Here is a 21,958-nt window from a genome sequence, read left to right as displayed (position 1 = left end):
ACGCATCCAAAATGTTCTTCCCAGTAAGGGAACAAGACACAGAAGAGTAAAAGGATCTATGTTTAAACATACTCCACGTGGAAGACACATGGACTTCTGCTTCAGAGCCAAAGCCCACAGAGAGATGAAAGAGTAAGTCTACTTCTACTCAGGCAAAAGCCACCCACTTGTTATCGAAGGGTTGAAGTAATTATAAGTACTGTGGCAACTTGCATGGGATAATGAAATTGTGAACGGTTAAGACTTGACTTGGGAAAGACTTTTTGGACACAACTTTTCCAGAAGAAAGTTAATTAAGAAGCATGAAGATTCAATGACGGAAACATTTCATGGATTCATGCTAAATTTGCTTAAATGTTTTGGTAAATGTTCTCAGAACATTTGACTGAATCATCTTCAAAACAAGTCTTTTATATATCAAAATTGAAATGCCATTCTTAAAAAAAGTTAAATGCATTTACTCTTTTTTTTTTAGCCTGAAGTATTTTAATTTGAGTCAAACCAAACAGTTTGCTTCATCTAAACTACTTTCCATCTCCCCCTTTTATTTTGGCAAAGCAAGTAAATGGAAAAAATCAGCTATTTACACAGCTTTGGTTCAGATGAACCACAAGCATTAGATACAATAGGGGTGGCAAAAAACTACTGTATGGCCCAGCTCATTTTCCTGCACAGCAAAACAGCAGGGCACGAACGATGCATTGGCAGGGGCCATTAATACCCCAAAGCAAAACTGAGGTCCAGGGCACCCACTTTTAGCTGCCTTGGACATAAATCTGACACTGACTCAGGCTGTGTGTGCTTAACTCGAGGAACAAAGTAAAGAGGAGAGCTCAGAGTATTTATTAACAAAAAAAAAAAATGATGCTGAGATGACGAGAAGGGGCTGCAAGCACTCTGCTCATTGGGAGGGGGAGGAATGCACGATCTGGAATTGCAAATGGGATCTGCCCATGGGATATTGCCTGTGCTTCATGTTTCACCTATAAAAAGAAACGCAGCTTCACCCTGAGGCCCCTCTTCATGCAACACTGCACAGAGGGGGCTGTGAAGGAAGCGGCTGATCAGCAGGCGTGACGCAGGTTTGCTGCCTGCAGCACACAGAGGAGGTGTCCGGGCTAAAACCTCATTTTGCTCTTGATCCCACATCTCTTCTTCCAGGGTTTTCTGCTTGGCAATATATGGGGAGCTAACACTGCAAAACTACTCGAGGTGTTTTACCGAGCCATGTCCTTCACTAGTTACAGATGTCCTCATTCATAAAACTCCTTCATAGGAACAAGGAGCTAGGATTTCCTCCGCTTCCTCCACCTTCCCCCTGTGCTCATCACACCATGTGGCTTCTCAAGACCACTCTGCTTCAGGGTTATGCAGTAATTCCACTTCTCCCTGTAAGAGCAGACACAGCCCTGTCTGCCTCCTCTCCTTGCCTCCAGGAAAACATGGAAATGGAAACAGAAGACAGGCCCATTTTGTGGGAAATCTGAAGCTGCAAAAGCCACCATTAACTTCTGGGCTACCTTTTATGAGAAGGGCTGGCTAGCACTGGTGGGCTCTGCACATTAAGCTGCCACCCCTTGCAGAATACTGAACAAGGCAACATAGGAAACAACACCCAAAATACAACGAAAACCCCTGTCGTGGCAAAGGACAACAGCAGCAGCATTCCTGAAAGACGCAGCATCGCAGTGAGGACCTTTTCCCAAGGGGGAAGAGGCAGCAGCCTCAGGCACATGGCACCCAGCCACTTTGCATCATGTTTGGGCTTCAACTGCTTCTGGTCCAGCTGCTCCTGTGCAAAGGGGACAAATCTGCATGAGGCCACACACTTGGACTGAGACTGAGACAGATGGGCTGCACAGGAGATCGCAGACATCTAATTAAATCTTCATCAGCACATCCACAGAAAGCTCAGCGGGCTGCAGCTGATGGGGCTGGCCGGGCACGGGGTCGGGCTGTGCTCCAGGTACCCCAGGACACTGCAGGGTCCCCAGGGAGTGGCGTGTGGCACAGCACGGGCAGCTCTGCAGGGAGGTACAGAAGAGGCCAAGATCTGTAAAAATGTGACAGGAGAAAGACCCATCCTTTGCCAAGGAGGATGTGGGATGCTCTCGAAAGCCCCACTGCTCCTCAGAGCTGGGCTAATCCACAGGTGGTGGCAGATGGAAGGTGCGAGGAGCGACCCTTGGGGCTGCTCTCATCTGCTAGGAGCTGCTAATTATGAATGGTTACTGATTACTGTCAGCATGGGGCAGCGAGGTTTGCTGCTCTCTGCCCTTGCTGATCTAGCACTTCAGATGCTGCCAAATATCTAGGGCCTTTTTTTTTCTTTTTTTTTTTTTTTTCTTTCCCTTTTTAAATGTGAAGTTTAACTAGATTTACCAGCTTTCTGAAAGCCATGGCGGAGCAGAACATTCACCCCTCTCCCCTCTGACTGGATAATGGGAAACTTCTGCACTAATCCCTTGTGTGTCTTTGGAGAAAGATTCCATTTCTAAACGGGTTTATTAGAAACTGCTTTCAAGAGAATCCAACTAACATCCTCATACAAGATGCAGCCTTCAGTAGGCTGGGACTCTCTGGGGTAAGGTGCTGACGTGCTGCTGGAATGGAGATGTTCGGTGAGGTTGACAGCTCCTGTCGACTGCCTGAGCATCATTTGTGCTTGCTAGGACCTGGATGCATTCACCTTGCACATTCAGCACACTTGGCACATGGCTCGGTTCTTTCAGAGATGAACTAGCAATTTGGGGTGCCCACTTAAAGTCTCAGGAAAGACGCTTGGACAGCTGAAGACGGCAGCTCAGCTCCTATGGGAAATGATACATCTTGAACTGTTTCCTGAGCCCTGTTCACGAGCAGGGATGTAACCGGGACTCCCAGACTCTAACACAACTTCCTCTATGGGCCGTGCAACCTCAAGGTATGGTGCCAGCCCGTCCTTCTGCAGCGTCCTTCACAGTGCCCTGTGAAGGCACTGCAGGCAAAAAGCATCAGCTATAAGTCTGAACCAATCTGCTCTTCAAAGGGAGCTCAAGGACCTCACGTACTCATTGAGTAGCACAGCAGGATGGGTGTGCTCCAGCCAGCAAACACCAGCCTGCAGTGGCTGGACTGTTTTCTCTGATTAGTTAGCTAAGTTCACCTGGTAATTGCATCCCCAACACCCAGCAGAGAAGGGAACTGTTACCTGGGAGGTGACCGAGCTTTAAATGAGGATCTCTGCAGAGGCAGATTTCCACACAACCATGCTCTGGAAATGTTTCAAGAATGGCAGGAGGCAGACTTTCAGACTGACAGGCATAGAGAATAAGTGCATGACTCAGGCAGGTTGCTTATGTTTCTGGTCATAGCAGTAAGATAGTTTTGTCTGAAGATGATGATGGATGATTTTAATGAAGTCAAAATCTAATGGACAGAAAACGAATAGTAAGCAATCAGCGAAATCAGTTAAGATGTTCCAGCCCCAAAATAGTAGTAGCAGCAGAAATTATCAGTGAGACGACTGCTGGAGATGACAGAATGGAGCCTCCAACATAAATCAGCTCTATGCAGGGTCCTTCTGCAGCCCAACGGCTGGGCACTACGCAAACACAGAAATCCTGCCTCTACTTTCCAACACCAAGGATTTCCTTAGGCCAGACATTTCTAAGACCACCTTCAGCTGAAACGCATAAGGCCAAAACGAAGTGGGGGAATAAAGAAAGATTTATCACGCAGCTTCTAAATAAAGGTTGAGATGGAAAACATCTTTGTTGAAATGAGGCAGGCAACAAGAGGAAAGATGATGCCAGAAAGAACAGAGTCCAAGAGGCCAGGGTACACTTCCCACCTCTAGTATCTTCCTCCTCGATCACTTCTATGACTCAGAAGCCCTCATGAAGAGCATAAACATCCCATCCTCCAACCACATGTACATTTAGACCATGAGCTATTTGAAGGCAGCGATTTTCCCTTGCTATTAACTGAGGAAATGCAGCAACACCAGCTATCATTTACATTTCTCAGTGGTACCAGAGCATAAACAATTAAAACACAAATGTAAACAAGCTGTAAGAGGGGATGAGTGTTTTTGTTCATGAAACCCAAATTGGAGTGAGAGAAAATAAAATGTCTTGAGGCGCAATTCACTGAAGAATTATCGGAGTAAATGAACACAACAGCCTTTTGATCAGTTGGAGAAGGGATGCATTATAAACTGGGCCAAGAACCAAGTAACTGAACAAACCCCACTAAGCTGTTTCTGGCTAAATCCTCCCCCAAACATAAGGAGAACTGAGGAACTCATGCAAGCAGGTACAGCAAACTCGGATGCTTTGGCTAAAACCTGCAATGTCAGAGCTGCATGCATTCACCAGAGCAGATGAGAACTGTGGCCATCGATGCCTAAGTAAATCTGGTTCCCCTTTGCCTTGTGTTTTCCATCCCTTTGGCCTTCGGACTGCTGGAGAGGATACACACAAGCTGTTTGGAAGCTCTCTCTTAGCTCTGGTATCATTGTTAGTCTGATCTGAGTGTTTGATAGCACCCCAGGATATTCAAACTAAGGTCAGCTCCTTAGGGACAGAGGAAGCCTGAGCAGGAGAGATGGTTTGTCAGTCCTGGATCAGGAAAGGGCTGTAACAAAAGCCAGGAAGGGAGTCTGTCCTGTCCAAGGAAAATGCAGTGAGAGAGGTAACTTGGAAGGAAAAGGAAAGTTTCCCAGCACCCTAGGAGAGGAGCTGTAAGACTGAGCACAGGGCTGTTGGGAGATGGTGGGTAATTCTGCTCTTGGGACTGTTGTGAGGATAGCTCCAGGGAGAGCTGAAAACTGGTCATTTACTGTGATAGCAGCAACTGGAGAAATACTGGGGATAAATACAGAAGTCTGTGTAAAGCAGTGGATACTGGAATGTCCACGAAGTTTAGTTTTGTTAAGCACTGATTTAAATGCTGGCCAGTTCTTAATAGGTTTCTTCCGAGGAGCAGTCAGAAGAGTCTGTGGCCTCTGGGAATTGGTTTTGAGTCAAGAAACCATCTCCGATGTCTTAAACTTGTCCTAGAGAAAAAGCCCTTCTGTTGCCCTGTCCTTCCTCTCTACAAAAGTGAAAAGGCAGTACAGGGGAGAAATGGAAACTGCAGACAGGAGCCCTGGCAAAGAACTGCTATAACGTAATAAGAGTGGAAATAATTGGCTTGACACTACTTCCTCCATGTGCTGTTTTGGGCTACTAAATCATTCTCTAAAAGCAAACATCTAATAAGAGAATAAAACATCACACAGAAGGAGGAGAATACAATTAATGGTCATTTTGCATTGCCCTCCTGAGCAATCAGAGCCAACAATAAATGACTGCACCTCCCACTCTTTCAGACTAAATAAATCCTGCAGCTGAGTATCTGTAGGAGGATGGTTCTCATGACAATGAGACATTTACACAGGCAGATTCATGCTGATTTAGCTCAAGCTGCGTGTTTCTGTGCCAGCAGCACTAAATCATTGCCATCAATGCCCCTCTCCTTTTCTCTTTTTCCAAAGTGATTTATATCATTTCGGCATAAGGCAATTTCCTCTCGGCAGGAAGCTGAGCTGAGGTGAGCCTCTCGAACAGGAGCAGAGGTACCTAACACACAACATGTCTTCCTGGGGATCCAGTTGTTTGTCTGTTCCAGCGAGCTGTGCTGCTCACGTTTCCTCCAAACACATTTATGCAAACCCACTTCCAGTGTTAGGTCTTCACCCTCCTCCCCATCCCATCTTGTAGCCAATATAAAACCATAAAAGCCCAGCAAAACACCAGATAATCTTACAGTTACCATCATCAACAGTGTGAGACAGAAGCTCCAAAGAGGAGCTGAGCATCTACACTAGATCTACACTAGAGCCCCACGGAAAAGGGGATGTGGCAGATACCATAAAAGAAAGAAAAACAAAACTTTGCTTTCAGGAAAGGGGTAGGATGGAAGGGAGGGAACAAAGAGCCAGCCAGAGTGGAATCAGTACCATGGTGCTTAATAAGAAAGAGAAGCTAGAAAGGGGGTTTCCCATGCAAAATTAAAACACAGTGCAATAAGGGAGTATTCAGATCACCTTATCACCTTTCAGTCCATGTTCTCCAGGGTTTCCCATCAGCCCCTGAAACAAAAGAAAGTTCAAACTGAGACTGAGCCACCACGAAGACTTGCTCAGGTCTCTGACATCGATGTCCCTGGTGTAGCTGGTGGCTCAGACCCACAGCACTGGCCTGGCACAGCCCCAAGGCCAAATACCAGGTTGCTCCCAAAGCACGCTCCACCAAACCTTCAAACACCCTTCTTGGGCTGGAGGCATGCAGGGAAAATGCCCCAGGCATTCTCCAGTAACTTGCACCTGCTGCAGATCACCAGCAGGATGTTGTGTTGAGCAGTCCTGTGCCTGGGTGAATGGACAAGCAACACTGGGGACCATCCTTTCCCTCAGGATGGTCACCCGAGGGAGGAACAGAATGATCTTCAGTCGTGCCATGGAGGGACGAGAGCTCACATAACTCAGGTATTCTCTCACCTTTAAGCCTTTTGGTCCTGGATAGCCTATAGGTCCAACAGAGCCCATGTCACCCTAGTAAGAGAAAGAAAATTATCGAAGTCATTAGGTGCAAAACCAACAGACATCTGTATGTGGTGTCATGTTCTTCTCCCATCCAGTCCCCCAGTATCCCTCAATTTACAGGACCGCACCACTGACCAGCAGAAGTAGCATCCTGGGACTAGCCAAGAGACTTGTTATATGTGGACAGCTTCTAAGTAAAAATGCATGGGATGTTCGTCTCATGTTTAGCCTCTATTAGTTAAGGAATTCAGGGTGGTAAATTAGTGGCAAAATAATTAAAAACTAATTAAGAAAACACCTTGAAGCCTGCAACTGTTGTAGGGTCTGAGATTTTGGTTCTGTCTGTTCTTCCTGAATTCATACATTTTATGAATAGATTCTTTTCCCTCTTCCACCATTTGAAAAAATAAAATATTGAGCTGGTTTACTACAGTCCTGGAGCGTATTTATTCTTGGTGAAGTTACTCGTGGTCTCAGAAAGAAGCCACCACAGTATTCCTGAGTTCTCCAGAGGGAGGCTAAGGGAGTGTAAAAAAGGACAGAGACCCAAACAGCAAAAGAAAAGGCAGTGGTCAAGAAATTCAGGTTGCTACTCAGATCTGATATCTAGACGGATATGGGGAGGAAAGGGGAAAACAGGAAGGAAAGGACAGAGGTGCCTCAGCAACATGGACACTCGGCTGCAGGGAGAAGACAACCCGGCATCACGTATCGGGCCTTGTGCGAGAAGCCTGGGACACTGGAGTTCATGGTGGTGGTGTGTACCTGCACACGCACGTATAAAAGGAAGCCTTCAGTGGCCGACATTGAAGCAGGCTTTGATTGCTCTCAGCCCATGAAGGGAGCCAGTGATACGGGCAGCGTGTCAATAAACAGGGCCGGCCCTGCCGAGGGAGTGCGGCCCTGGCCCGCAGTCAGGGCCCGCAGCCACGCCGGGAGCGCTGGGCCGTGGCCCCTAACAGATGCCCTTTTCATGCCTCCCAGCATAAAGGCTTCTTGTAGAAAGGCGTTTACTCAAAGCTTTGCCCGCACAGCTAATTAGGAGAGCAAGAGGCTTTAGTTACCTCTAATTCTGCTCTCCAACCCCTTTTAAATGAGCCCAAACACCTGCAGGGCACGCGGAGGGAACAGCCGGTCCCCAGGGGGCTGTAGAGGGGAGGAAGGAAGGGATCGGGATCGGACATGGGCCAGCCAGGAGCAAACCCCAACGCCTCCGTGTGCCCTGCAGCCAGCCCAGGGCAGGGGGTGGCTGATTGCTGCCCTGCAGGGAGGAGAAGGCAGGCTGGAAGTGCCCCCTTCTCCCTGGGGAAATGGAGGGAATCACCCTTAGATCAGTCCTGCCAGGGTCGCTTCGGCAGCACAAATTCGGGAGCTGCTTGCTCTCCCGGGACACAGGATCCTTCTCAGTTTGAGCTGAATCTAGGGCTGAGGTTTTAATCTGCCTGGAGCTGTGCCAGCAGCCAGCAGCCGAGTGTCACTGCTGCGGCACGCGACTCCCGAAAAAACAGTGCTGCCAAGGATTGACTTTCTGCCTCAGAAGTAAAGCCAGGAAGAAGCCCACAACAGAAACCATCTACCTTTGCCCCAATCCCCCAAATTCAAGATACGCTTATACCACCATATTCTCTGCTTTTCCTCCAAGGAGTATAAAATCTCCAGGTTTGGTGCTCTGTGTTTGTGCAATGCCCAGTGCAGCCAAGGCCTTAATCTGGGCTGACTTACACGCTCCTGTAATTAAGTTAGGGGACGGCAAAAGGAGACTGTTTCTAACCATTCAATGCAAATTAAATTTTCACGGATTATCATAGCTGAGGAGGAACTATTTTGAAAGAAAGCTATAGTTGCTAACAGAGCCTACCACTTCTTGTGCAAGGAAATACCTTGAAACAAGTACTGAGCCCTAAAAATAAACCAGAATACGTTCAGCTGGGCATTCACTAACCCCTGCCACAGCTGCCAGGGGATGAGCTGCCACCCTTTCTTACAGCCATTTATCTCCTGCTGGGGAGGGGTGTAACGAAGGGTGGAATTTGGCTACGTATGCAATTACCTGGATTAGTGGTGGGACAGTGGGAGCATGCGCAAAATTCCTCTGTACCCAAAGGACAGACAGTTCCTGCACGTGGTCTCTCCAGTGAGCAAGAACTGTGCATCCTTGGGTTACTGCTCCCAGGGACTCGCTTTTTATAAGATGACAGATTCTGGCATGGAATGAATATTGCATCTTAGAAGAAATACCCTGGTAAATGTTATCAAAAGGGCGAGTTATCTAGCAGTAAGTGCTCTAACAGTAAATATTTACTCTGTTCCCTTTTGCTTAGAAAGGGTTTGCTCTCGTCCACCTCCCGGTCCACCAGCCCACTCCTCTCTCCCCAGCCGTCACGCCTCCCCCATACACAGTTATCCCTTTCACTGCCCAGCACAGGAAGGAGAAAATCTGTGTGTAGTTATGCACACCAAAAGGGTTAAAGCCCCGAGAAGCCAGATCTCCATTTGTTTTTATACTTACAATGAGTCCAAGGACTCCAGGAGGACCTGGGGCTCCCAATTCTCCCTAAAAGGAAAGACAGACCGACATGGTTATGGGCTCTTTGTAGACAAACAGAGGCTGAAAGGCAGCTCAGTGTTTCAAGGGCTTGAGGGCAGGGAAAACACCGTCCCTCCCCCTTCCTCCCCCCTCCTCAACCTCTTTCCCTGGCCAAAGTGATGGAGAGACTCCACTCCACTGATCCTGCTCTTGTGGGTGCTCAGCCTCTGCAGACACAGGGCTGCTTGTTGCTCTGCAGCTATTTGCAGGCTGATGTCCCCTCCCAGCAGCAGGCTGGATAAAAGCAGCATTTTATGTGCATGGGGCAGGCAGGAGAGCAGTGGGAGCTGCCTCGAGAGATGGGAAGGCTCGGGCAGAGACGGGGCACAGGGGCTGCAAAGCTAGGGTGGGATGGAGCGGCAAGGTGCTGCTCTGCACGGGGAAAGGTGAAGGTTTGGAAATGGTTAAGAAACAGTAAAACTCATGAAAAAATGAGAATGCAGATGAAAATTAAACTGGGCAATTTGAAGAGAGGGTCAGCTGGCTTCTGGTGCTAGTGGATGGGCCCTGGCAGTGTGGTTGGCACATGGGGTACTCCGAGGCTGAGAGCACCCAGGAGGGGTGGTATAACATGGGGGACCTGTAGCCTCCTCTGCGTGCTGCCTCATCCATCTGGCCTCCCCTTAGATGCTTTCCAAGTGGCTCAGAGCTCCCCATTTCAAGGCAGAGGCTGCTCTCCAGGTCTGCTTTGAATTCGCAGCTTCACCACAAACTCCCTCTGTGCCAGCATCCCAAAGACAGGCGGGTGCCAGGGGTACCAGCAGGTGCCTGGGAGCATTTCCTGGCGCAGGGCAGCAGAGAAGCTGTTAGACCCCCACAAATCACCCGTCCAGCTCCCCCAGCACTTCACCAACCCCTCGGTGAAGCTCAGCCTGTCCCTGTGCCTCTCCCTTGGCTGATATCCTGCTGCCTGTCTGCATGGACAGCGGGTTGCTTGTCAGAGCTGCCCTCACACACGTCCAGCTCCAGTAGGGCCTCCCCAAACAAGTGCACTGGAGCTGCTAAACTTCCCCTTGGCTCAGGCAACCCTACCCCTGCTCTGGATCACACTGGCTACTTTCTTTGACAGACCAGCTCGGTTTATGGCGCACATCTGGTGGAGTCCCCTTCGGTGCAATAAAGCTCCCCTTTTATGGCAAGATTTGCCCAGTGAAAGAATGAAGGAGAAGGGGACACAACGTGACTAAACATGCTCGGCCTTCCTGGGCAAAGGGTTACGTGTGTTTATTTTATGGGAAGTGGAGTAAAGGACTATTGGGCAAGCGCACACAAAAAGCGTTTCATAATCTCAACCAGCCTAAAATTGCTTTTTTATGGCCGGTTCCTTTCCTGCATACTTGGGACATCTGTGGAGCAATTGTTCCTCACGGGTGGGATTTCTGTGTCCTCAGAGCTACTGCAACAAGGTCGGCTTCAAGCATCCAGGCGAGGCCTGGCACTGCTAGGGTCAGCGAGGAGAGGGAACATCCCTGGGGACACTTGGTAGAGGAGCTGCACGGTGGCCTGGGTCTCCCCAGGAGCTCTGCAGGCTCCAAGGGTGGTTGGGAAGATCAGCTGGATGCTCAGCTCTGAGTCCCACCGTGTGGGACTGCCTAGATTTCTGAGTTATGTCACCAGGGTATTCCTTAAGAGAAAGGGTAAACGTGGAAACACACGGCCTCAGTCTAATGCAAAAGGATTTCCTCTTGGAAGAGGAGGGGGTGGACTCCTCTGGGAGAGGCAGGCCAGACAAATTGTTGTTTGAGCCATTCCCTATGCTGGGAAGGAAGGATTTCCAGGTGCTCCCTTCCTGGCCATCAGCAGTGACAGGCTGGTCCCTGACCTGCGAGGGAAACGGGGCTCCATCCTCCTCTGCAGTGCATGAATCTGGCACTGGGACATGAGACAAGGAGATGAATCAACAGTCCTTTCCCATGTCCAGTTCCTGTGATTAAGACACTAATTAGAGTGGCTAAAATGCTCCGGGAACGGGGATCTGGAATGCAATGGCTCGACAGTTCTCAGCGAGCTGCTAGGAGGGAAGAACGCCCCTGCGGTCGCGGGAGCCTTGGCTCTGGCTGGGAGGCATGGAAAGATCAGAGGCTGGCGGCTTCGGCCGTCCCCGTGCGACGGCAGCGGCCGAAGTGCTCGGGGATCAAACGGAGGATGGGGCAGCTCAGGACCCGTGGCAGCCTGCCCGTGATTTAGCTGCATGCTCCACCTAGCAAGCCCGGCATAGCTGTCTGTTCCGCAAACAGACTTTCTGGCATTTTTCTGTGTCTGTGACTCCACTCGTGACCCTGTGAACCTCCCTTCAAGTCCGCCGAAACAGTCTGTTTTCATTCTACGATCTCCAAGGCGCATTAATATTTAAAAGCCGTTGATAAGATGAAAGAAGAGCGATCTTTCTGGATGAATTAACGGAAAGGACATTTGCTGCTCCCCGATGCTCTGGGAACTGGCGTTCGGCTAACATCGAGCACATCTTCTGAATGGGGCTTAGACAACTAGCAAATTTAAATGAAAACAAAACAAGTTCTTTGTAGAAAAGGAGCCTTCCTGACCTCCAGGACTCCTGCTCTTCCTGGTGGGCTGGCTGGAAACAGCAATACAATCTAGAAAGATTTCTACTCTGGGACTACTGATTCCACTCTGACCCACGGCTTATGTTGACTGAGGGATGGGAAAACTGCAGAAGGATTCCTTGGGAATCTAATTCTTTCAGCTCACTGCAATTGTAACTCTGCTGCTGAATTCCCACAAAGGCTGGAGCATAGCTGAGCTTGGCCTGCTGGCTGGGGCTGCTTGTGAAAATAACTTTTATGCCGCATATGTGATGAATGGGAACTTAAGACGCGGAAGGCGCAGATTGCTTCACACAAATCACTCCATTGAACACCACAGCCACACTGCGATGTTGTGTGCGAACAGCCAAGACAGTATGAATTTCAAAGATGAATCAGGACGCCTTGTCTGCTAATTGAGGAAGAACTGACAGAGCCATTCAGAAAATAATTTCAAATAATTAATACATCTGATAATTTTACAGTCCACAATGGCATGTTTTGTGAGCAGTGGAAAACACAGCACATGCCCAACTGTTTGGCATGAAGTGCTACAAGAACAGAGCAAAATAATTCTTATTAGCATCCAGCTGCTCAGATGGTCTCCGGGACCATCCTGACCCAGTTCCCAGGAGACACATCCCATTCTTAGAAAGCCAGCAGGGGTCAGATGGAGACCGGAGGGAGGCCGAGAACTCAGGGGCCTGCAGACCTCTCTCACCACAGTGCTGGGGCTGGGGGAGGCACGAGGCAGGGGTGCAGAAGCCCAAACCTCTGCAGCTGTTCCCCAGCACACCCAGGCTCCAGAGCAGGCAACCTGGCACTTGTACCTGTGCCAATGGTTCCCTTTTGCTGAGGAAAGGGACGAAGCTTGGAGCACTTTAGAAGCTCACAGCTACATGGTAGTGAGATGCAAACCATGCAGTAGCAGCTAGCTAACCCTCATCAGAAAATGAGATGTGGTGAAAAGCAGGAGAGAAGTAGCTTATTTCTCTACACACTCTTTTAGACTTCTCCGCAACCAAGTAGCAGGCCTGCACCTCAGAGAGCTCATGAAGTCTTGTAGCCATCTGTGGTGCCTTATGACGATGTATCCCTCTCTCTGTGGGCCCTGTCTTGCTGCTCTTCTCACACGCTGCTTCATCCAGAGCACACCAGAGTCAACAGGGCCATTCCTGTGGCCCTGTGGCATGGACCACATGCTCTGGCCACTGCTTGCTCCTCATGAGAAGAATCCCTACCTTCTCTCACCTGATTTTTCTTCTAATCACATCCTCAGGATGAGAATGCATCTATCAAGACCAAGGTGCAGGGAAGATGACAGAGGGAGACAGAAAGAAAATGGCAACGTGATGACCCAGCAGTTGCAGGATGTTGAGCTGAACACAGGAATTTGCAGCATGCACGAGCAGGGCAGGGGCATACGTTTGTTTTTTAGGAGGAACAACAAAATGCTATCAGCTGCCACCAAGCTGAGAAGCTTCACTCAGCTCCCACTAGCACGATATGTCCGCCACAATGAAAAGAAACAAGGGGAAAAGCCATCAACTTACTGGGTTCCCATCGATGCCTGGAGGTCCTCGCTCCCCAAAATCACCAGGAAAACCCTGAGGAGGAAAACATCAGTATTACTTATTGATGCAGCCTGGTGTGAAGGCAGCCAGCTTAAAAACTGTCCCCAGCACGCAGCGCAGCACTTGACAGCAGGTCACCAGGAAGCCTGGGCCAAGCCGCCTGCTCGTCCTTGTCCAAACCACCCCTGCTCCACCAGCACGCGCCCAGCGAGAGGCTCCGCGGGGCCAAGAGCTGATTCACTCCCCTCTCCTGGGGCCAGTGAAGGGTAACCAGAAGTCTCGTTTACAAGGCTCAGCCGTGAGCTGCACATTCAGTGGTGGAAACCTCGAGAGGAAAACCCAGCGAGGAGATAGGAAGGCTTTTTCTTTGGCCGTGCTGTGAAAAGCACCCCTTGCTGAGGCTGCTGGACCCAACTTCTCATGCCTTGCCTCGCAGGTTGTGCCCGGTCCTCTCAGCCCTGGGCAGGCTTCAGATGGCAGGCAAGGCTTTAGCAGCACCATGTAGAAAGCGTGAGAGTGCGAAGGAGAGAGAAAGGTGAAAATCAGTGCTTTTTTCTCCTTTTGGTTCACCAAAGTACTTTCAGTATGTCCCACAGGGGTATGCAGCCCTGAGGATTACGCTGTGTAGTTTACAAGTGAAACCTTAATCCCACATTTGGAGGCTCAGGCTCTGTATTTAATGACACAGTCCTTCCTGTCCTCTTTAGGAAGAAATGTCCTAGTGATAAATGCAATACCTCCTTAAAAGTCAATCCTAAATCCTTTACGTTCTGGAAGAATTCACAAACCTCGCTGCAATGACTGTCCTCAAAAATGGGCTGTCAATCTGCATCATTTCATCCCACTGACTACCACAGTCATTTTAACAGTTCCCCCTTTAGCTGAATAGCTTAATGCCTGCTGGAGCCCATGCCGATGCTTAATGGAGCTGACCAAAGATGCCAGGAGTACTCACTCCGATGCATTTATGACCTTGCAGTGTGCCAGAGGAACAAACGGCTCCAAGCTCCTTACGGTCTGCACCCCGGAGCTGTGAAAGACCGTGCTAACTACACCACAAGGCCTTCTGCATCGTCTCATTCTATCTGATACAAATCTGGAAGGTATCAAACCATTATAAAAGAGGTACTGAGCCAGAACTCAATGGTATGATGTTCTCTTTCAGACAGCCCCCGTGCTGCACCAAGTCCCCCGTGCCCCACGTACCAACACACCCAGCAGCTGGCTCTCCCCTGTCCTGTCGTGCTCTGTGTCCCTCAGCCAGAGCTCAGCACAGGGATATAACTGTGCTTAGCAAACCCTGCTGGTCACTACACTTCTGTCTTCAAGGAGGAAGCCGTTGAGTTTAAGCCCCAGCCTTCCCCTGAGCTTGCACTCCAGTCAGCAAAGGGCTGGCGGGGCGCAGGCTGCAGGCTGCCCATGGACAGGGCGAAGGCAGAGCCTAGCCCCAGGCTCTCCCTCCTAGACGTGGGCTACGATCCTGTTTTCCTCTCCACGCTATTCTGACCGTGGACATCAGGATGGAAACTAAGAACTGTATTTACACGTAAAAGGCTGCCTCGCCAGAGCCAGACCTCCACTCACCTTCAGTGGCTCACAACTCGTGGCCAACACAACCAGGCAGAAAGCTGCTTGGTCACACCCCAGGTGAAATACGGGGGATCTGCTGAGACAACTGTGACTTTGCTACTGACTTCTGAGCTAGGATTTCACCTCCTCTGTACCAGTTCCCTACAGTATAACCTCATGAATGGATGCGAGCTATCGCTTGCTTGTTTGGACTCAATACTTATATTTTACAGGCATCACGGCGAATGGGAAAGTTGTCTGCCTTTCCAGCTGGGCACTGCATCCCTCCAGCCTGTGCACAAAGCCAAGAAGCTGCGGTAAGCAACCACTGGAAAAAGCCTTCTGCCATCTAGAGACAAAGACGTCAAATATAACAAGCAGGCGGGGGGTGCGAGGGGGTACAACCTTCTTTAATAAAAATAGAGGAAAAATAACTCTGCGACATGCTGAATCAATAAGATCCGAACAGAGATTTGTAGGGAAAACTCATTGCTCAAGCAAGACAAAAAAAAAAAAAAAAAAAAAAAAAAATAGACTGCCTTGGAATATTTTGCTGTTTACAGTCGTACAACTTGCCAAGGAAAATATGAGTGTGCACAGCCCGATACTGTACTCACGCTGCTGCAGAGTGCAGGCACAGCCCTCAGCACACCCCCAGCCACAGCCTCCCTCTCTAAGGGGGCACAGCCGGACACAAAGGGACCCACAGATGCCACCGAGCAACCTGGCCCTGGGGCTTCTGAGGTTTCTCCTGTTGAGCTAAGGCCTTGCCAGTTTGGGAAGGTTTTATTAGTTGGAATAGTAAAATGAAATCAATACAGCCACAGCAGCGTATCATCTAGGGAAATGCGTGCTCCAGACTAAGAGGATTTTCTAAATTTGGGTTAAATCTCTTCCAAAGCGATATAAACAATGCACTTTTCTGCCAGAAAAGTGCTCAGATAAGAAACTATTTAAATGAATGTTTCCCACTAATCTCTTTTTACGTCTCGGTTTCTAGTACTAACCTCACTGCTTAAAGATAAAGACACAGGAAATTCGAGGCATTTACTAATAGAGTTAATAAATATCTAGCTTTTATATAGGTGTTCCAACAGCAGAGCTCCAAGTATTTTCCAACGCAGATTATTCCTGTTTCAGAGGCAGAGAGCTGGGTACGTACCTGGGCTGAGGCTACTTGGCAAACACCACCCTGCAAGGGATTTGAGATGGAAACCTGTTCACAGCAACATGCTGCGGCTCCCTCACGGAGCTAGGGCTTCTCCCATCCTTGGGATGGGCTGTGAAAAGGTCAAAGTGGCAGAAAACAGAGAATAAAACCCAGAGGGATGTGGGCTGGCATCACAGCTACAACAGCCAGCCCCAGGACAGCAGGCAGCAGCAGAGCCCCATCCTTGGCAGCACCTTAACGTGCCGTCTGCTCTCCTGGTACACGCACCTCCCAGCCCACAGGTCTCTGTGAGGATGGTTGGTCCCCTGGTAATTTTTGGCCTCCATCATAAAACCCAGGAGAGGAGAGAAAGGGAAAGAGCAGCTGCAGTTCAATGAACTCCAGGCACCTCCAACTTTGAGCTTGGCAACACAAGTATGAGCAGTCTTGTGCGTTAAATGAGACCAAAGCTGGGGGTTGTGGCATGAAGAAGGATGTCTCCAAAGACTCCAAAGACCTTGTAGCACAGTGCTGTTCACAGCAGGAGGCAATCAATCTGTTAAGCCCCTAACAAAAAAGGAAGCCCTCTTTTTCCATGGGATAAGCAGTAGCAGTTTAAACCACAAGAACAGTTCCAGCGACCACAGCATCCTAACTCCCTGGATCTCGCACGTCTGTAAAAGCTATTTTTTCAGATCCTCTCCCCTCTTGCCTCAGCCTGAAGGCCAGAGATGTTCCTCAGGAACAAAACTAGAGCTATTCAACTGAAACAACCAGTGTAGGAATTGCAAAAGGACTATGGTAACCCCTTTGTTTTGTCCGACTGCGTCTCCTCTCCTGTGCTCTGCTCCAGCAGCCCGAGGAGCCCAAACACGGGGGCAGGCAGCTCAGCTCGCTTCGTGCCCATTACAGGAGGTTTGTAAAAGGGATCACAGAGCTCAGCACATTTTCCCAAGTCTCCTGACCTTCCCAAAGTGAGTGCAGAGGTTTTTTTTTTTTTTTTTTTTTTGGTGTGGAAAAGTCCACTGTTTTCTCAGGGTGCAGCTGTTTTCTGGGAAGCCTGGTCCCTGGAAATACTGCTAAAGAAGTGGGATAACAAATGAAAGCACCCTAGTGAAAAACATCCTGCTGAGCATCCTGCTTGCTCTGTGGGAGGGAGGGGACACGCAGAGAAGGACCAGGACCAGGAAGGGATGGCAAAGGGCGGCAGAGCTGGGAGGAAAAGGTTCGCCTCACACGTCCTGCCGGCCAGGAGCCAGCGGGGCGCTCCTCCGCCGTGCCTGGAGGCAGGTATGACAAAACTTTTGGCTCCATCTCACAGCTGGGAAATACAGAAGGTAAAAAAAAAAAAAAAAAAAAAAAAGAGTAAAGCTCAGCTGAATGGATTTCACATCGTCTGAAGGAGAAATTCAATGAAAGAAGCAAGGTGAAACTTGAAGAGGAGCTGGAGAAAAACCATACAAGCAGATGGCTCACACTAAGCAGGACCCAGGGCTTCTGTGCTCCCCCTGCCCACCCCAAGCCGTGGCTGCAGACTTTGTCCTCACACACTCGGTGAAGGCAGGGAACCAGTGCTGGAGAGGGAACCGAGACACAGAGACGCAAGCTGATTTATCCCAGGTAACACCGAGAGGCCTGAAGCTGGACCAGTGACCAAACCTACACCTTGAGGTCCCCCAATAGTTCCTTAATCCTTGTTCATCCCGCTCCCTGCAAAGGGCATCCTCTCGCATGCCAGGAGACTCCTGCTGAGAACAACCAGACCCAGACAGACTCTGGAAACAGCTCCTCCTGCAGCGGGGATTACATCCCCCTCCACCTCCCCTTCCTTTCTTCCTCTGCTTAAAGCAAACAGAGCAGCCTGCCCGTCCTCGCCGTCAGCCAAAGGGCTGCTCCGAGCAGTTGCCACCACTTCTCGCCTCGTGCCCCGCAAGCAGCCATCCTGGGGAAAACCGAGAGCGGTCTGATACGCCGAGCCCTTTGCTTCCCCGAGGCCTTTTCAGGTGTGTGCATGTGGGTGGGTGTGTTGTATGCATGCGCCATCTGATCCAGTTTAAAACACTTTCCCTGGTGGAGTAAGGGAGGCAAGTCTGGCAGCTGCTGCTGCGAGGAATCCTGGCAGGTCTGCGCGCCAACAGAATCCTTCTCCAAAAATAGGATTTTATTTTCCTGTTGGCTGAAGGTGAAGCTGCTCGAACCAACCAGTCCTCCTGTCTTGTCTGCGAAAGGCTGCATTTGCCAGTTGGCTCCGGCCAGGTAAATCTCTGCCCAGGAGTCTCCCCAGGGACGGAGCGTGCAAGTCAAACAATTTAAACCAAAAAAAAAAAAAAAGATTAAAAAAAAGGTGGTGGGGAAACGAGGTTGAGGGTGAGAGAAGGCATTGACTGGAAAAAAAGAAAAAAAAAAGAGGGAGAATAAAATAAACAAATGTAGCTTATGTTGGCAGCTGACACCTCTGAGAGCATTCCTGGTGGAGGGCGCAGACGTGAGCCCCCCGCAGGTGGGTGCGAGGGCGAGCGGGGTGGCTCGGGGCCAGCGCTGGGTCCCCAAGAGGCCAGAGTCACCCTGCAGGGCCCCTGGCAAGGCCCCTGCTCCGTCTGGCCTCCTCGCCAGCCTTACTTCACGCAGCTACGCAGGAGCCTTTGCCTCCTGCTCAGTCTAGACCCGGGACCGTGACAGCTCGCATCCCTGCAAAGAAGGGGGTGCCCCCTCTGCGGGGTGTGGGGCTGGTGGGCTTGCTCTTTTGTCACCCCAGAGGGAGGTTTGCTCTCTGTCTGTGTCACACTTCACATCTCCTTGCCACATCCCCTTTGGATAAAGATTTCGTGGCAGTTTTTAGCGTAGCTACCCCTCCAGCTGTGGGAGCCTGGCCCTCCAGGGCAGCCAGTTCCACCTGCGGTGAGCCAGCTTCCCCCAAAGCCCCTTCAGCCAGACACCACTGAAGTCACCCTACAGCCCCTCCACCCTCCCGACCATCAGCTTTGCTCCTTTTATGCAAGTATGTGATCTGGTCCTGCTTCTGAGGGGCTCTAACAGAGCACACATTACACAGACTCTATTACCTAATGCTGAAGAGCGCTGAATCTGCCAATGCCTCTAATTACCCATGGCCAAGATTTCCAAATCAAGCAGCCTCCTATTTAAGCAAGTCAAGATCAAAATGCTTTCAGATTCAACAGGGACAGTTGTGTTAGTTTTTCTTAGTTCTGATGAAAAACATTTTGGACTTTGGTCTGATTTATGAATGAACGTTTCCCCGAAGGAAGAAGGATGCTCTCGTGCTTAGGAGATGTTGATTTAATTCTTCACGAGCTTTCTGAATGACAGTGGACAAATCACTGAGAACATTCTTGGAAACATCCTTGGTTTCAGCAGAAGTTATGGGTCTTGGCACCTTTCAAAGCCTTTTGCCTATGCTTTCAGTGCTTCGTTTTGCCTATTCTCTAAAAAATTAAATATATGCCAATATTGTCCAGCTTGCCAGATTATTTGGATGTTGTAATCACAAGCATAGAACATGTGCTGGTATCAGAGTGATCAGTAACCACACAAGTGTCTCACCACAGAGATTTGGGAAACTCTGGACATGTGGAATGCAATTTGGGCCAAAAAAGAGACCGTGAGATTTGCTCTGGGCTTGGTCCTGCATTTCAGAGCAGTGAGCCCGGCCCAGAAGGCAGAAGAGAACAGCTGCCCAGTCTCAGCAACCAGATTAAGCATTAAAGAAGACACCGATTGCTCAAACTAAATTATTTCAACAATTTAAGCTAATAAAGAAAAATGATAGCAAAGAATCAACTTAGATGGTTAGCAGGAAAAACGCAATCCACGGGTTAGAAGTCTCTCTTGGTAACGAGGGAGTTCTGCTAATTGCCAACTTTCAGGACCTCCACTTTACATTTCTTGCAAACAGAATGATTAAAAGCATTTTTAAAAAATCAAACAGTTCCAAAGAAAACACAAAGTTTTTGGTGCCGTGCTGGGGTAGCAGTACAAGACAGAGCGAGCTACCTGAGTCCTTTCCATCAGCTCCTACAGCCCACTTGCACTCCCTCCTGAAGCTCATTTTGTTGGTTTACCTGCACAAACACCCCTAACAGCACAATTACAATTAAAATTACAATTTAATTACAATACTTCTTTAAAGTATTTTTACATGTGAGCCCATCTGAGCCACAACACTTGGTGAGAGCTCTCAAGGTGCATTCCTACGCCACGTTTGCCATATGGGCAGCCTTTCTGTGCCTCCGAGGAGACCACTCCAGGGAAGGAGTTTGGCAGTGATTCGTAAAGGAAGAGGTACTTGGAAACGCTGTTAACAGCTTCCCAAATCTCAGCTCGTGTAGTGCAGGAGACTCTAGCTTGGTTCCCTCTAAAACGCAAGGAAGGGCCTCAGCTTCATCCAAAGCAGAGAAAAGACTGGAGCTGTTTAAAGTCTCAATCCCTACAGAAGGGAGCACAATTTATTTTCTCAGTGATTTGTGGTTATGCCAGCGTTTCCAGACACATGGCAAAACTCGTCCCCCCATTGTTTGCACGGACAACAGCTACGGCTGTGTAACTTGGCAGAGCCGCACACGCTTACGTTCCCCACCAAGTTATCTTAGCCATACGTCAGGAGGTCAGGGGAGGCTGTAAAACGAAACCTCCACAACCCCAAGGCTGCCCTGCTTTTTGCTATCTGGTCTCCCAAGGCAATACGCTTTCAGATGATGCAACAGCCTTCCCACTGCAGTAGGGAGTGCAGGGCTATCGCAGGCACTTCTAACAACTTATCAGATGGAGAAAAAAAAGAGTATTTGGAGGCTTGGCATTCACTGGAGGCATGAGTTAAGACATTAACTTTATAAGTCAACATGGAAGAAGACAGCAGACATGAAAAATAGCTTGGCAAGAAGGCACCGCCGCATTACAAGCTGGGAGCTGGCAAGGGGGACCCCGGCTGTGGTCAGCTCCTGGAGAACGGATGCCAGATTCGGCAGCTTGCCACCGCATTGATGCTCCCAACAAATACTGAGCCTGCATCAGAGCTGCTGCCAGATCACTGCTGGCTCTCGTGACCTCCATGCTGCGGCCGACAGGCAGAGGGAAGGGAGGCTTCTGGCGTCACCCCTATAGGGATCCCTAATGCTTAAAATCCCCACGCCACTTCACTGAACCTCTTCTGACATCAGAGCAGCAATCCTTGTCACTCACATGCCACATTTTGGTTGCTGAGCCCAAAGGGCAGCTGAACATGTTATCCCCACTTTGCACAAACCCAGGAAGAGCCAAACAGCTCCTCTGAAGTCACACACCGTGGGGAAGGTGGGTCCCCACATCCCCTTCCTCCCCCTGGGCAGTGCAGCATCTCCCCACCCGGCCTTGGCACGCTCCGGCCGCTCCCCCAGTGGAGCTGTCAGCCTCCTGGCCACGCATCCCGAGTGCAAAGCCTCCCTCTGTGCCTGTACTTCCAGCTCCACATCACGTTATCTCCTCCAAACAGCAATGCTGGCACTTCCCAAAGGCTGCGCAGAGCCAGGTGGCAGTGCCCGAGCTGTCGGCAGGCGTTTGCCCCCTGGCTGGAGGTCTGCAGGCACACAGGACGCCCCCTCACACCGCCCAACAGCTGGGTATCACTCACCAACACGAGGTACAGGGCAGCAAAAGATAATAAAGTAATGACCAGCACTGCTAGGGAAGCCAAAACGACTGCTCAAGGTATTAGTGACTGGCTCACCCTACTGCTACCTCAACCTCCCAGCCCTGGGGCTGGGCTGGTCCTCTGCTGTCCCAGGACCCAACCTGACGGAGCCTGAAAGTTCCCCTTTAAGTTTTTCTCTAACAGGACACGAGAACTTCTGAAAATATCATATTCTATTTGAAGTTTACTACAATCTACAGCGCAGACGTACCTGACTGTAGCTACCCGTCTCCCATGGTGTAAGAAAAACACACCACTTTCAGCTTTTCCCACCTCCAGTGGTA

At 49.7% G+C, this 21,958-nt stretch overlaps 1 protein-coding gene across 3 annotated transcripts in view; it reads right to left on the bottom strand.

Annotated features, from left to right (window-relative positions):
- COL27A1 (collagen type XXVII alpha 1 chain) overlaps positions 1 to 21,958 on the bottom strand; it is a 152,713-nt gene that overhangs the window by 73,552 nt on the left and 57,203 nt on the right. For all 3 annotated transcript variants that reach the window (XM_068657457.1, XM_068657458.1, XM_068657456.1), the window contains exons 14-17: positions 13,252 to 13,305; positions 9,078 to 9,122; positions 6,524 to 6,577; positions 6,071 to 6,115 (exon numbers count right to left, since the gene is read on the bottom strand). In XM_068657457.1, coding sequence (XP_068513558.1) covers positions 6,071 to 6,115; positions 6,524 to 6,577; positions 9,078 to 9,122; positions 13,252 to 13,305 — 198 coding nt within the window. The remainder of the gene's footprint in view (positions 1 to 6,070; positions 6,116 to 6,523; positions 6,578 to 9,077; positions 9,123 to 13,251; positions 13,306 to 21,958) is intronic.

This window comes from Anas acuta, chromosome 20 (assembly GCF_963932015.1).
Source record: "Anas acuta chromosome 20, bAnaAcu1.1, whole genome shotgun sequence".
In the NCBI taxonomy this organism is placed as follows: Eukaryota; Metazoa; Chordata; class Aves; order Anseriformes; family Anatidae; genus Anas; species Anas acuta.
Note: the sequence above shows the minus strand (reverse complement) of the source record. Positions and strands in the feature narration are given on the sequence as shown.